This window comes from Pseudophryne corroboree, chromosome 1 (assembly GCF_028390025.1).
Source record: "Pseudophryne corroboree isolate aPseCor3 chromosome 1, aPseCor3.hap2, whole genome shotgun sequence".
Lineage (NCBI taxonomy): Eukaryota > Metazoa > Chordata > Amphibia > Anura > Myobatrachidae > Pseudophryne > Pseudophryne corroboree.
In genome coordinates, this window is record NC_086444.1 from 201,855,966 (window position 1) to 201,869,253 (window position 13,288).

General features: G+C 44.2%; 1 protein-coding gene across 4 annotated transcripts in view; it reads left to right on the forward strand.

The window, feature by feature from the left end:
- The window catches only part of SLF1 (SMC5-SMC6 complex localization factor 1), a 382,477-nt gene that overhangs the window by 305,232 nt on the left and 63,957 nt on the right, over nucleotides 1-13,288 (forward strand). For all 4 annotated transcript variants that reach the window (XM_063964017.1, XM_063964013.1, XM_063964015.1 and 1 more), the window contains exon 12: nucleotides 12,377-12,524. In XM_063964017.1, coding sequence (XP_063820087.1) covers nucleotides 12,377-12,524 — 148 coding nt within the window. The remainder of the gene's footprint in view (nucleotides 1-12,376; nucleotides 12,525-13,288) is intronic.

Here is a 13,288-nt window from a genome sequence, read left to right on the forward strand (position 1 = left end):
AGACCCTCAGGCAATAGCTGTGGACGTTCTGGTAACACCGTGGGTGTACCAGTCGGTGTATGTGTTCCCTCCTCTGCTTCTCATACCTAAGGTACTGAGAATTATAAGACGTAGAGGAGTAAGAACTATACTCGTGGCTCCGGATTGGCCAAGAAGGACTTGGTACCCGGAACTTCAAGAGATGCTCACAGAGGACTCATGGCCTCTGCCGCTAAGAAGGGACTTGCTTCAGCAAGTACCATGTCTGTTCCAAGACTTACCGCGGCTGCGTTTGACGGCATGGCGGTTGAACGCCGGATCCTAAGGGAAAAAGGCATTCCGGAAGAGGTCATTCCTACCCTGGTCAAAGCCAGGAAGGAGGTGACCGCACAACATTATCACCACATGTGGCGAAAATATGTTGCGTGGTGTGAGGCCAGGAAGGCCCCACGAAGAAATTTCAACTCGGTCGATTCCTGCATTTCCTGCAAACAGGAGTGTCTATGGGCCTCAAATTGGGGTCCATTAAGGTTCAAATTTCGGCCCTGTCGTTTTTCTTCCAGAAAGAATTGGCTTCAGTTCCTGAAGTCCAGAAGTTTGTCAAGGGAGTACTGCATATACAACCCCCTTTTGTGCCTCCAGTAGCACTGTGGGATCTCAACGTAGTTCTGGGATTCCTCAAATCACATTGGTTTAAACCGCTCAAATCTGTGGATTTGAAATATTTCACATGGAAAGTGACCATGATGTTGGCTCTGGCCTCGGCCAGGCGAGTGTCAGAATTGGCGGCTTTGTCTCACAAAAGCCCATATCTGATTGTCCATTCGGACAGGGCAGAGCTGCGGACTCGTCCCCAGTTTCTCCCTAAGGTGGTGTCAGCGTTTCACCTGAACCAGCTTATTGTGGTACCTGCGGCTACTAGGGACTTGGAGGACTCCAAGTTGCTAGATGTTGTCAGGGCCCTGAAAATATAGGTTTCCAGGACGGCTGGAGTCAGGAAAACTGACTTGCTGTTATCCTGTATGCACCCAAAAAACTGGGTGCTCTTGCTTCTAAGCAGATGATTGCTAGTTGGATGTGTAGTACAATTCAGCTTGCACATTCTGTGGCAGGCCTGCCACAGCCAAAATATGTAAATGCCCATTCCACAAGGAAGGTGGGCTCATCTTGGGCGGCTGCCCGAGGGGTCTCGGCTTTACAACTTTGCCGAGCTGCTACTTGGTCAGGGGCACACCCTGGCTGAGGAGGACCTGGAGTTCTCTCACTCGGTGCTGCAGAGTCATCCGCACTCTCCCGCCCGTTTGGGAGCTTTGGTATAATCCCCATGGTCCTGACGGAGTCCCCAGCATCCACTTAGGACGTCAGAGAAAATAAGAATTTACTTACCGATAATTCTATTTCTCGTAGTCCGTAGTGGATGCTGGGCGCCCATCCCAAGTGCGGATTGTCTGCAATACTTGTACATAGTTATTGTTACAAAAAATCGGGTTATTATTGTTGTGAGCCATCTTTTCAGAGGCTCCGCTGTTATCATGCTGTTAACTGGGTTCAGATCACAGGTTGTACAGTGTGATTGGTGTGGCTGGTATGAGTCTTACCCGGGATTCAAAATCCTTCCTTATTGTGTACGCTCGTCCGGGCACAGTATCCTAACTGAGGCTTGGAGGAGGGTCATAGGGGGAGGAGCCAGTGCACACCACCTGATCCTAAAGCTTTTACTTTTGTGCCCTGTCTCCTGCGGAGCCGCTAATCCCCATGGTCCTGACGGAGTCCCCAGCATCCACTACGGACTACGAGAAATAGAATTATCGGTAAGTAAATTCTTATTTTCAGAAATAATCCACTGTGGTGTCGGAACCCAGCGGTTAATCACAATTGGTGTTATGTGCTCATTGCCCTGCTAAGGTTTAAAGTGTAATAGCATCACACTGCATTGCTGCATAAGGTTTAAAGTGTAATAGCATCTCACTGCATTGCTGCATAAGGTTTAAAGTGTAATAGCATCACACTGCATTGCTGCATAAGGTTTAGAGTGTAATATCATTTCATTGCATTACTGTGAAGGTTTAAAGTTTATCTCTGGGTGTGTTTGCGCTGCGAGTACTTTGTACCGTCAGCGCGGCGTGTGTATGCAAAGTCCGTACACTACGGAACCCTTTTACGCTAATAGCGTAAAAGGTGCGTAGTGTGAATTAAGTATAGCGGCCACAGCGGCTAAAGGTTTAAAGTGTATTTAAGGTGTGTTTAAGGTATAGCTTTTATTCCTGTAAAGATAATCGACATTATTAATTGGGGGCATCGTCCGATTTTCCACATTTTTACTGCTTAACAGGTCACAAGCAGACATAATCTATCAGCATAAGGGTGGACAGAAGGTATCCTACGTATCCTTTTCTTGGTCGATGGATACACTGAAAACCCTACTTAATTGCTGATTAGATGGTGTCTGCTCTGTATGGTTTGTAGGGATGCTGGTAAGAACTCGTAAGGTAAGCAGGAAAAAGCTATTTAAAATCTGTGAAATTATTTTTGGCGCCAAATGCGTACACAACAAAAGCGTACATCCATACTCTGTGCATACTCTCCCACATTGTTGCCATAACATTCAGATTACTAGATTCATAATATAAACAAAGGAAGTAAGTGTAAAACACAAACGCAGTCTGGCCTAGTTATAAAGGTTTATAAAGAAAAGAAACTGTGTGGCGTGTTAAGTGAGCAATTATAGTTAATATTGCTCACATTTATAGAAATTGTATGATTTGTGCTATTGCGGACGTATGGTTTTGTACACTTGTCTCGGACAAGGTACGGAACTGCACACGCGGCGTAAGCACGGTCGCGTGTTTACGCAAATTGCGTAAGAATACGGTCGCTAAGTACAAATTACACAATAGTTCGTTTAGTTTAAAGGTGAGACAGTAGCCACGCTACAATAACACAAGATTGCCCAGCTTCCAAAGTTTAGTATAAAACCCTTATTTACTGTATTGCCACTGGGAGTAAAGCTGCTTGTCTGAATGATAATTTTCTGTACAGAAAAATAAAGTACATTTGAGTGAGCGAGTGCAGGAGTGAGTGGATACTGAACCCAAGAACTAAGTGAACAAGGTGGACTAAAGTGGTCTAAGTGTGCACACTGGATTAGTAGAGTTCCGGAGGCGTAGGGTTCGCAACCCTGCGTTATTAAGAGTGGACTAAAGTGGTCTTAGTGGACTGAGTGGTATCCCATACAACTCTGAGGTGGTCTACTAAGTGGTACTAAGTGGTCTACAACAATCGTAGGGCATATAGATAACTAGTATCTATAGGCTGTGCTATTGCATCACACGTCCGTTTGTTCTGCACAGAGCAACGTGATATTATTGTATCATCTGTGGAAGAGTATACGCAGACGTGATTGTATAGACAAAGGGGTTTTTCTTTGATAACTTCGGGAAATCTCCCTGGTGGGCTTCACTGGAAAGGGTGAAAAATAGTTATCTAATTTCTCTGTTTTTCACCCTACAAACAATTCCAGTGAAAGAAACCGAAAAGGAAATTTTCACTGCCTCTCTCAGGAAAATATTCCAAACAGAACTTCCACCGAAAGAAATTACGGTGTAAGGTCTGATAGGAGCCCTAAGCTGGGTACATTGCCTTCGCTATCAACAGTGTATGGTAGTACTGGCCAGCGTGGGCGCGAGCGGGTGAAGGCGCTCAGGTATACCTCCACCGTCTACTTATATTGAGTATTTTGGTGTTTGTGGGAATTTTTTAAAAGGTATTAGAAGAGACCCACAAATATGGAAGCCAGTTGCTCAAGTAAGAGACGTTTAGACAGGGTTCAGGCAGAATCGTGGCCAAAAGGCTCCGCAAGGTTAATCATGTGTGAAAAATATGGTTCACACACAGAAGGTTTATGCAATGAGTGGATATGTATGACTAACAATGATAGGGAACCATTCCCTAGGGTGGGCAGCTTTGAACCAGAGGTACTGCAGAATGTAAGCAGTAGAATATGTCTTCTTAAATCCAGAAAACAAAGGATTAGACATAATGATTGTTTAAAATTATGGCAACAGGAGGGGGATATGCAAAGAGAACAAATTCGCAAAACAGGTTCAAGACCTAGCGGGAATGAGAACACAAACACACCAGTGTCGACACAGGTCGAAGGGGAAGAGATGGCTACAGTCAATGGTATATCCGTAAATGATAGTAGTATGCAAAAACAATGTATTAACCCTAATTTTTGCAAGATGTATCCTGTTTTGAAGTCTTTTTAAGGTTATAGGTCACAAGAAGATGAAGGATCCAGACAAATTCCAGCTCTCCTCCAAGCAGTCATTTTGCAGGAAACTCAGATGGGACCTGTCCAACCAGGTAGAGCCGTAACAGTATTCCCCAATGAAAGAACTGGTGAGGTCACAACTACCGGTAAGTATGAGACAGTTCATTGCACAGAAACAACAACACCACACAGTAAACAGATTAGGAACGGAACGGTAGGATTACACCCTGTCTTGGAAATAGTAACTCCCAATGGGGGAACCGATAGTCAGGAAGTAGTCCTCACCAGGAATAATGCAATGTATTGCCCGTGGCCCAGAGATGAGCTGCGATCAATCATTTCAGAATTCCCCGACCCTCGGAAGCATTTAGCCAGATGTCAGAAATTTATGAGAGATCTGGGTAATGCGTATGAACCGACAAAAACACACTGGCGGATAGTTTTGAAAGCGTGCCTACCCCCTAATATTGACACCCAAAAATTTACCACTGATTGTAGGCTAGAGTCGGATAGTCCTATGACTGATAGAAACAATCAGGAAAATATAGAACGAATTAATAGGCAACTAGAGTTGTGTTTCCTCACTGAGTGGAGAAGAATTTTCTCCATAAAACAGAGGGAAAATGAAATAACATCTGAATATTTCCATCGGGCCCTGCAAATAATGGATAGATACATGGGGGTATCAGATACAGGGAACGATACGAATTACAGGAAGGTAGCTGTCTCTGTGCTAATGGACGGACTCAATAAGACAGTGAGGGACAGAGTACAAACATCTTTGCCTAGTTGGAAAAAGGTCACAGTAGCTTGTCTTAGAGAATGTGCGATTGAACACCATAGGAATATTGCTAGGCGTAGAAAACTGCAAGAGGAGAGGCTGAGGATTGAAAGAATACAGTCCCTTACACCAAAGTCTCATCAACCTAAACCCCAAAACACGGATAGTAAGAAAGGACCTAGGATATGCTACACTTGTAGGAAGGAAGGGCATTTTGCCAGGGATTGTGGTAGTAGTAGAACACATAGCCAATATAGACCCCTAGACAGAGAAAACAAGCCACGTTATTAAACACATAGACGGGATCAAGGGACATATAGTAAGGAATCACGATACAGTATAGAAAAACACAGATTCGGTTAATGGGAAGAACAGAATAAATGCAACTTTACCCTTTTGACAGAACTTACTGGGGTTAGGAGGAGGCCTCTAAACTTCTGCTTCTCTCTCTAGCAGAAGTGACCTCTAAATAACTTAACAGGAGTTTTGTTAGAGATGGTAAACATATTGGGGATCATTCCGAGTTGTTCGCTCGTTATTTTTTTTTTCGCAACGGAGCGATTAGTCGCTAATGCGCATGCGCAATGTCCGCAGTGCGACTGCGCCAAGTAAATTTGCTATGCAGTTAGGTATTTTACTCACGGCATTACAAGGTTTTTTCTTCGTTCTGGTGATCGTAATGTGATTGACAGGAAGTGGGTGTTTCTGGGCGGAAACAGGCCGTTTTATGGGTGTGTGCGAAAAAACGCTACCGTTTCTGGGAAAAACGCGGGAGTGGCTGGAGAAACGGAGGAGTGTCTGGGCGAACGCTGGGTGTGTTTGTGACGTCAAACCAGGAACGAAACTGACTGAACTGATCGCAGATGCCGAGTAAGTGTGGAGCTACTCAGAAACTGCTAATAAGTGTCTATTCGCAGTTCTGCTAATCTTTCGTTCGCAATTTTGATAAGCTAAGATTCACTCCCAGTAGGCGGCGGCTTAGCGTGTGCAAAGCTGCTAAAAGCAGCTTGCGAGCGAACAACTCGAAATGACCCCCATTGAGCGCTCCCACCCAGGAAGCACAAAATATGTTAGATACCCACAAAGACTAATGTTGCATTTTCACTGTTTTAGATGCATGTCCATCACAGCTAGAGGAAATTATCTCAAAGATACCGGGTTCCCTATGAACTTAGAATGGACAAGACACTGGATTGATGGCTGGGATAGTCCCAGTAGAGATATAACACACATGGAATTTTTTTTAAGGGGAACAGACCGATTAGGGAATCATTCCCCGTAGTGCCCAATCCAGATGTCAAACTTTGTAAACTCTTCTTTGCTTTTACAAACTTACCTGTTACTAAACCCTGTGATTTGTCTTCAAAGTTTCCTCTTCATTTCTTACGTTCACTGACAGGATTACAGTTCAAACGTCACATGCCTACTCGGTCTTTTCAGAGTTCTGCCCAAACCCAGTATGTCTCACCAGCATAGGGACACCAGTATCAGTGTGCCTGGCCATGCACAAAGGGTGGAGAATGGGAATACTGGTGAAGGGAGACTGTGCATAGATACCGATATACATGATGGTGTGACAGCCTGATGGTGAATGCAAATCTCACAAATTTTCTTTTTATTATTTCCCCTCTCTTTTCACTTTCCAAAGATGGTTCACTTCACACAACAGTTAAACACATTGAAATGCAAGATTTATGTTCCCTACAGAAAGGTCGCTGACCCGGAAAGAACCCGTGACAAAGAGCAGAGTGTAGAGAACATCGTATCACTGGAGTGTCTGTTCCGGGAAGGTTGAGAGGCAGTACTGTTGAGACGGCACCTGAGCGCGGAGAACAACAAGACCAGAGGCGGTTGTCGCACCAGTATTTTTATTTTCTCCATCTCCCACTACCCTACTTCTCTCCTTCTCTTTCTCCCCCTTCTTGTTTCCCTTCTCTTCCCTTAACAAGATGGACTTACCCCAAGAGACTGCGTTCCGGGTTTTCCTGTTAATCCTGTTGTTGACCAGGACAGTCTGTTTCGGTGAGGGTCCCAGAGAGGTCGAGAAAGGATCTGGAATGGGTTCTGATGGCAGGGATGGATTTGTAGAATCTCAAGAGCAACACATCGCTCGAGCAAAGGCGAGTATCAGAAAGCGATCTGGTAGTCAGGGAGCTCGGAGGCACTGTGAAGGGTTATTGGCTGAGGAAAATTGCATTTGTAGGAATTGTGAGAACATAGTCGAGGATGGGTGCATCCAGAGATGTCAGTCCAGCCTTAATATCAACATGGACCGTCATCCATTGAGTGATTACCACTCACTAGTGGGTAAGGTTTTAAACCAGACAGAATGCTGGGTGTGCTCACAAGTACCTCAAGGTCAGAGCAAGTCAGGATTAGTACCGTACCCTTTAGCAATAGATGAGGTACTCGAATTACGGGGTGGGAGACCGGTGGACAAGAAATTCAATATTTCTAGGCCTCCTAGTTTGAAGCTCCACCAGTACCAAGTAGATAGATCCTTATTATGTTTCAATATTTCCAATTACCGAAAACCGGGAAATTGGGAAGTGACGTGGAATAACCAGACAATGGCCTTTTCGCACAGAGCTGATAGGATACCCGTAGACTCTGAACTTGTACGCCAAATAGCCAACAGTGGAAGGTATTTCCGGTATAGGTATACTCAAGGAAGCAAGACCATGTGGGTTGGAGAAGTATCACCAGGGTTCTGTGCTCATATCATCCAGCCTGATACTTGTACTGAGCAGATGGGAGAACTAGGGATTGGGTTTTTCACTTGGAAAGTTTGTAATATGGTAATGTCATATTCTGTCCCCTATGTTCTCCCCGATGATGCCTATTTCATATGTGGGAGGAAGGCGTATAAGTGGCTTGCCCCGAACTCAGAGGGATTGTGTTATGTTGGAAGAGTGTTGCCAGAGGTCATGACCATAACCCATGATAAGATGAAAGATGTTCACCGCAGTGCTCAGGCTCCTTATACTTATACTCACTATGAACACATCGTCAAGATACACCTCATAGAGAGGACAGAGCACGTAGCCTCTGATTTGATCCACAAATCCACCGGGATTCAATTCCTTCTCGCATTAGACATCATCCGTACTGCCAGAGGAATTATAAATTATAGGTATATCCATGCGCTAGCGAACTTGATAGATAACATCACTGAGATGTATGACGACACCTTCGGGTATAAGGGGAAGGGAGTTACAAGCTTACAAGACGGAACTGATTCAGCACAGGATGGTCCTAAATTATATCACAGCCGTGACGGGTGGGTACTGTGTTACTCTGGCAACTCAATATGGTGTGAAGTGCTGTACATGGGAGTTCCGGAGGAGACACAACCTTACCCTGACCGCTGTGGGTAATGAGCTGACCGGCTGGGTCTCATGGTTGAACCCACGAAATTGGTTCTCAGGGTTAGGAGAGTGGGCTCAAAATGTTATTATGAGTGTAGGAAAGTTTCTCCTTTGTATCCTGGGAGTCGTCATAATTATTGGCTTTATATTTAGGTGTGTTCGAATTCTGATGCGGCGCAAGCACGGCACAAATTTGATGAGTTTAAGGAGCGAGGGCATTGTTATAGCAGCAGATTTAATTTACGACCCATCCATAGAGACAGTGTTATGATAAGGATTGCAAATGAATTCCATGGCCTGTTTCTTTCACCCGTTTTTCCTTTGTCTCCCCCTCTGCCCAGATACACCCATCCGGAAAAGACATCAGCCAAGAATGTTTATGTAAATGTTATGTGAATGTATTTTAGATATGTGTCTTATCTTCATCTCTACAACCTTCAGTTAATGACACACATAGTCGACAGGTGATATCCACATATACTAGCACTCACATATGTTCCCCCTCCATGTATCATCAACTAAATAAGCCGAAAAGAGCTCGGTAGTGTTTGTCGGCCCACTTACAGACCCTTAATACGGGATAAGAAGGATTTAATGTATACTTCGCAATACCTCGAAGCTTATCTAAAACATATACGGCACGATGATACATGCCCCTCAGACATGGATTCATACATACATGCTTTTTACTATCCCACTAGGTCCTACATTTTCCGCCTACAACTCTCCTCCGACCATCCAATCGCCTGTAGATATTATATTGATATTTTATGTTTAGTGATTAGATAGTGGCAGTTATTGGTGACTGCTAAAGTCGAAAAATATTGCAGAACACACAGCACGTATAAACTGCACACACATGCCCACAGCGCGTGCACTTGTTCTGCAGTGCGTGCACATGTACGCACTTTGCGTATGGTCGCTCCCGCGGTCCTGCGCATCGGCGCGTGGTATGGGTATTTACGGCAGAGTTTGTGTACGTATGGAGGGCCATTAGAACACATTACATATTTAATCCAAATAGTGCACAATGTACACATAGTCTCCTGGCACCACATCAGAAAGTTATAGCTGTTTAAATGGTTGCAGAACAAAGGGATTCACCTTTACAGGATAAGATGGGGACAGACTAAGGTTATAAGGTGATATTTGGTATCCAGCTGTAGGGTATTTTAAGGGAAACATTCCGGTGTTGGTCTGCGGAAGATCGCATGTTCCTGCGGATAGTTATGTGCAGAAGCAGAATATAGATATGAACTGTATTTACTGTATATTATGTATGCGGCGGGAATCGAGAGGAGACCACCCACAAGAGCAGTTGAGAAAGACATCACCTACCTTTTCAAATCAACCTATGACCTCTCCTGTACTGTAAAAGTGCATCCCTGTGTCCAATGGACAAAGGGAACAGTATCCATTGTATTGCTTTTGGAAGACTTGTATAAATAAAGCCTGCTGCAGGCCGGCCACCCACAAGACTCACAACGTTATCTATTTGATTACGGAGGACTGGACCAGGAAGCGCACGCGAATATTCTCACGTATGTACATTGACTGTAGCCATTATTCTGTTATATATATTGTCTTGTATTGTAGTGTATAATTTGTATTGTAAACCCCCTTTCAGAAATAATCCACTGTGGTGTCGGAACCCAGCGGTTAATCACAATTGGTGTCGTGTGCTCATTGCCCTGCTAAGGTTTAAAGTGTAATAGCATCACACTGCATTGCTGCATAAGGTTTAAAGTGTAATAGCATCTCACTGCATTGCTGCATAAGGTTTAAAGTGTAGTAGCATCACACTGCATTGCTGCATAAGGTTTAGAGTGTAATATCATTGCATTGCATTACTGTGAAGGTTTAAAGTGTATCTCTGGGTGTGTATGCGCTGCAAGTATTTTGTACCGTCAGCGCGGCGTGTGTACGCAAAGTCCGTACACTACGGAACCCTTTTACGCTAATAGCGTAAAAGGTGCGTAGTGTGAATTAAGTATAGCGGCCACAGCGGCTAAAGGTTTAAAGTGTATTTAAGGTGTGTTTAAGGTATAGCTTTTATTCCTGTAAAGATAATCGACATTATCAATGTATATGTGGAGAGGACTGCCTCTATCAGGAGGTCAGATTCCCTTTTTGTTTTGTTTGTTAAATGTGGCTGGCCTGCGAATAAGCAAACCTTGGCCAGATGGATTAGAATGGTGATTGCACAAGCTTATGCGCAGGCTGGTCTCCCAGCTCCTGCTACTATTAATGCCCATTCTACTCGGTCTGTTGGATCTTCTTGGGCGGCTGCCGTGGCTTGTCCGCAGAACAATTGTGCAAGGCGACTACGTGGTTCTCTGTGAACACGTTTATTAGGTTCTATGCCTTTGATACTTCCGCCTCCCAGGATGCTTCCATTGGATGCCGGGTTCTCATACCCGCAAAGGCCCGTCCCCTCCCTTGAGGAACTGCTTTAGGACATCCCCTATGTTTCCCTGTGGAAACCTGTTGCAGAAAAGGAGAGTTATGGTAGACTTACCATGGTTAACTCTCTTTCTGCGAGGTACATTGCGTTCCACAGGACGCCCACCCTGACGCACCTAGCTTCTATGGGTTTGTATGGCATTAGCCGCTGGTCCCTTCTCCTCTTGTGAGAATGTGGTTCTATGTGACTAACATCTACCATCTCTTACCTGCTCCTGCATTGGACTGGTTAACGAAACTGAGCTCACAGTGAGCTCATAGTGCCTGGAGGCATGGTTATAGAGGAGGCCCCAATGCATTCTGAGACAGCCTAAAGCTTTAGCCTGTTGGTGCCTCTGGATCAAGATCCACTCTACACCCCGATGTTTCCCTGTGGAACCCAATGTACCTCGCAGAAAGAGCCATGGTAAGTCTACCATGACTCTCCTTTTTGGAATAGGGACCACGGGTGCCTTGAAAAAATGCTGATACTGATATGGCGCCGTAATTCCAGAAAGTTTCGGAACCACTGTTCTAAGCAAACCAAAGCGTCGACATGCTGCTATTGATTGCTGCTAAGCTTAGCACCTGAAATGCACCTGTAAGGTGCAATAAATTGTTTATTGGTGCAAAGTGGTGAATTGGATTTTATATTTTATGGAGACTCTTGGCCCATCATGGAGCACCGCACATTAAATTATTGCAGCTGTGAGTGTGGATCCATATTGTATATAGATATAATGTGTGTATATACTTCTCACTGTCACTAGGAAGTGCATTGAAAACAGACAAGGGCGAACACACTACTTTAGATACATGCATTACAAACAATAGAGGCAAGGGGCGGATGTAAAGAGACAGACATTTAAACAAAGGTATCATACAGGTGACTAGGGGGAACGGGTTGGGGAAAGTCTCCAGAAAAGCAAAGCAGTGTGGGCAAAAACCTAATTTACATAAGGCAGGTAATAGTAATGGTTGGGAGATGTTGGGGGCCTCTAAATCCCATTTTGCATCTACAGATATGTCCACTTACATCTATTCTCTCTGCACGTTAAACAGCCCTTCTAGTCACGCCATGCTGTGGCGTGACTCGGTAGTGCCGAGCACCTTTAGGTGCAACTTTTCCATGAAAAGGCGCAAAATGATGAGAATAGGACGCACAAGCTCATGCCGATTAAAATGATATGCGGCATGCCTACTGTATATTCTGTGTGCAACCACGGCTGTATCTGCGTGCGGTATGAAATGTACCATTTCGTACAGTATGCAGATACAGCGGCGGTCACACACACAGAATATAGGCATGTTGCATATCATTTTAATAGGCATGTTGCATATCATTTTAATCAACAGAGTCTGCTTGTGCGTCTTATTGGCATAGCGACCCCACCACGTGATGTTTTGAGGTAAGAGGTATGAGGACACATCTGTATGTAACTGTGTACAGTGAATATAATAGGCATATCACATTCATATAATTGTTTATTTTGTTGTGACTTCATTCATTGTCGTATTTTATATTTGTTAAAGGCATTGTCACAAGAGATGGCAGCATATTTGCATGGGATGCTTGCTGCTGCTGTGGAATATTGGATACTCCTTGGCTTCTATCTAAATAAAAATTTGCTACATCAGGTGGCCGGAGATTATGTATTTTACATCTGTGTTTCATGTGCAGGTATTGTAATTTTATAAACATTATTAAAAAAAAGTATAATAATAAAATGTTGACCCAATTACCTCTTGTTTAAAGCACCAATACCATTAATTAATTATTTATTTTTAAATAACTCAATATTGTTATTTAATAATTTCCCTTGTTTGTTTGTTTTCTTCAGTCTGGTGTTAATAAGTGTGAATTCTGCACCATTTCATGTAACAACCATGGTAGCCACAGTCACATGGAACTTTGGGGCAGATGTATAAAGCGGGTCTGGGACTCAGGGTCGACAACAAAAAGGTCGACACACCTTAGGTCGACGCCAATTGGTCGCCACACCTTAGGTCGACATGGACAAAAGGTCGACAGGAACAAGGTCGACATGGAAAAAGGTCGACGTGAGTTTTTTATGTTTTTTTGGTGTCGTTTTCTTCGTAGAGTGACCGGGAACCCCAATTAGTGCACCGCGTCCCCTCGCATGGCTCGCTTCGCTCGCCATGCTTCGGGCAAGGTGCCTTCGCTCGGCACAGATTACCGTTCCAATCGTAGTCCACGTGGATCTTTAAGTATGAAAAGGTTCGAAAAAAGAAAAAAAACTCATGTCGACCTTTTTCCATGTCGACCTTGTTCTTGTCGACCTTTTGTCCATGTCGACCTAAGGTGTGTCGACCAATTGGTGTTGACCTTTTTGTTGTCGACCTGGAGTCCGGATACCGTATAAAGCCTGGAGAAGTGATAAAGCAGTGATAAGTGGAAGGTGATAACGCACCAGCCAATCATTA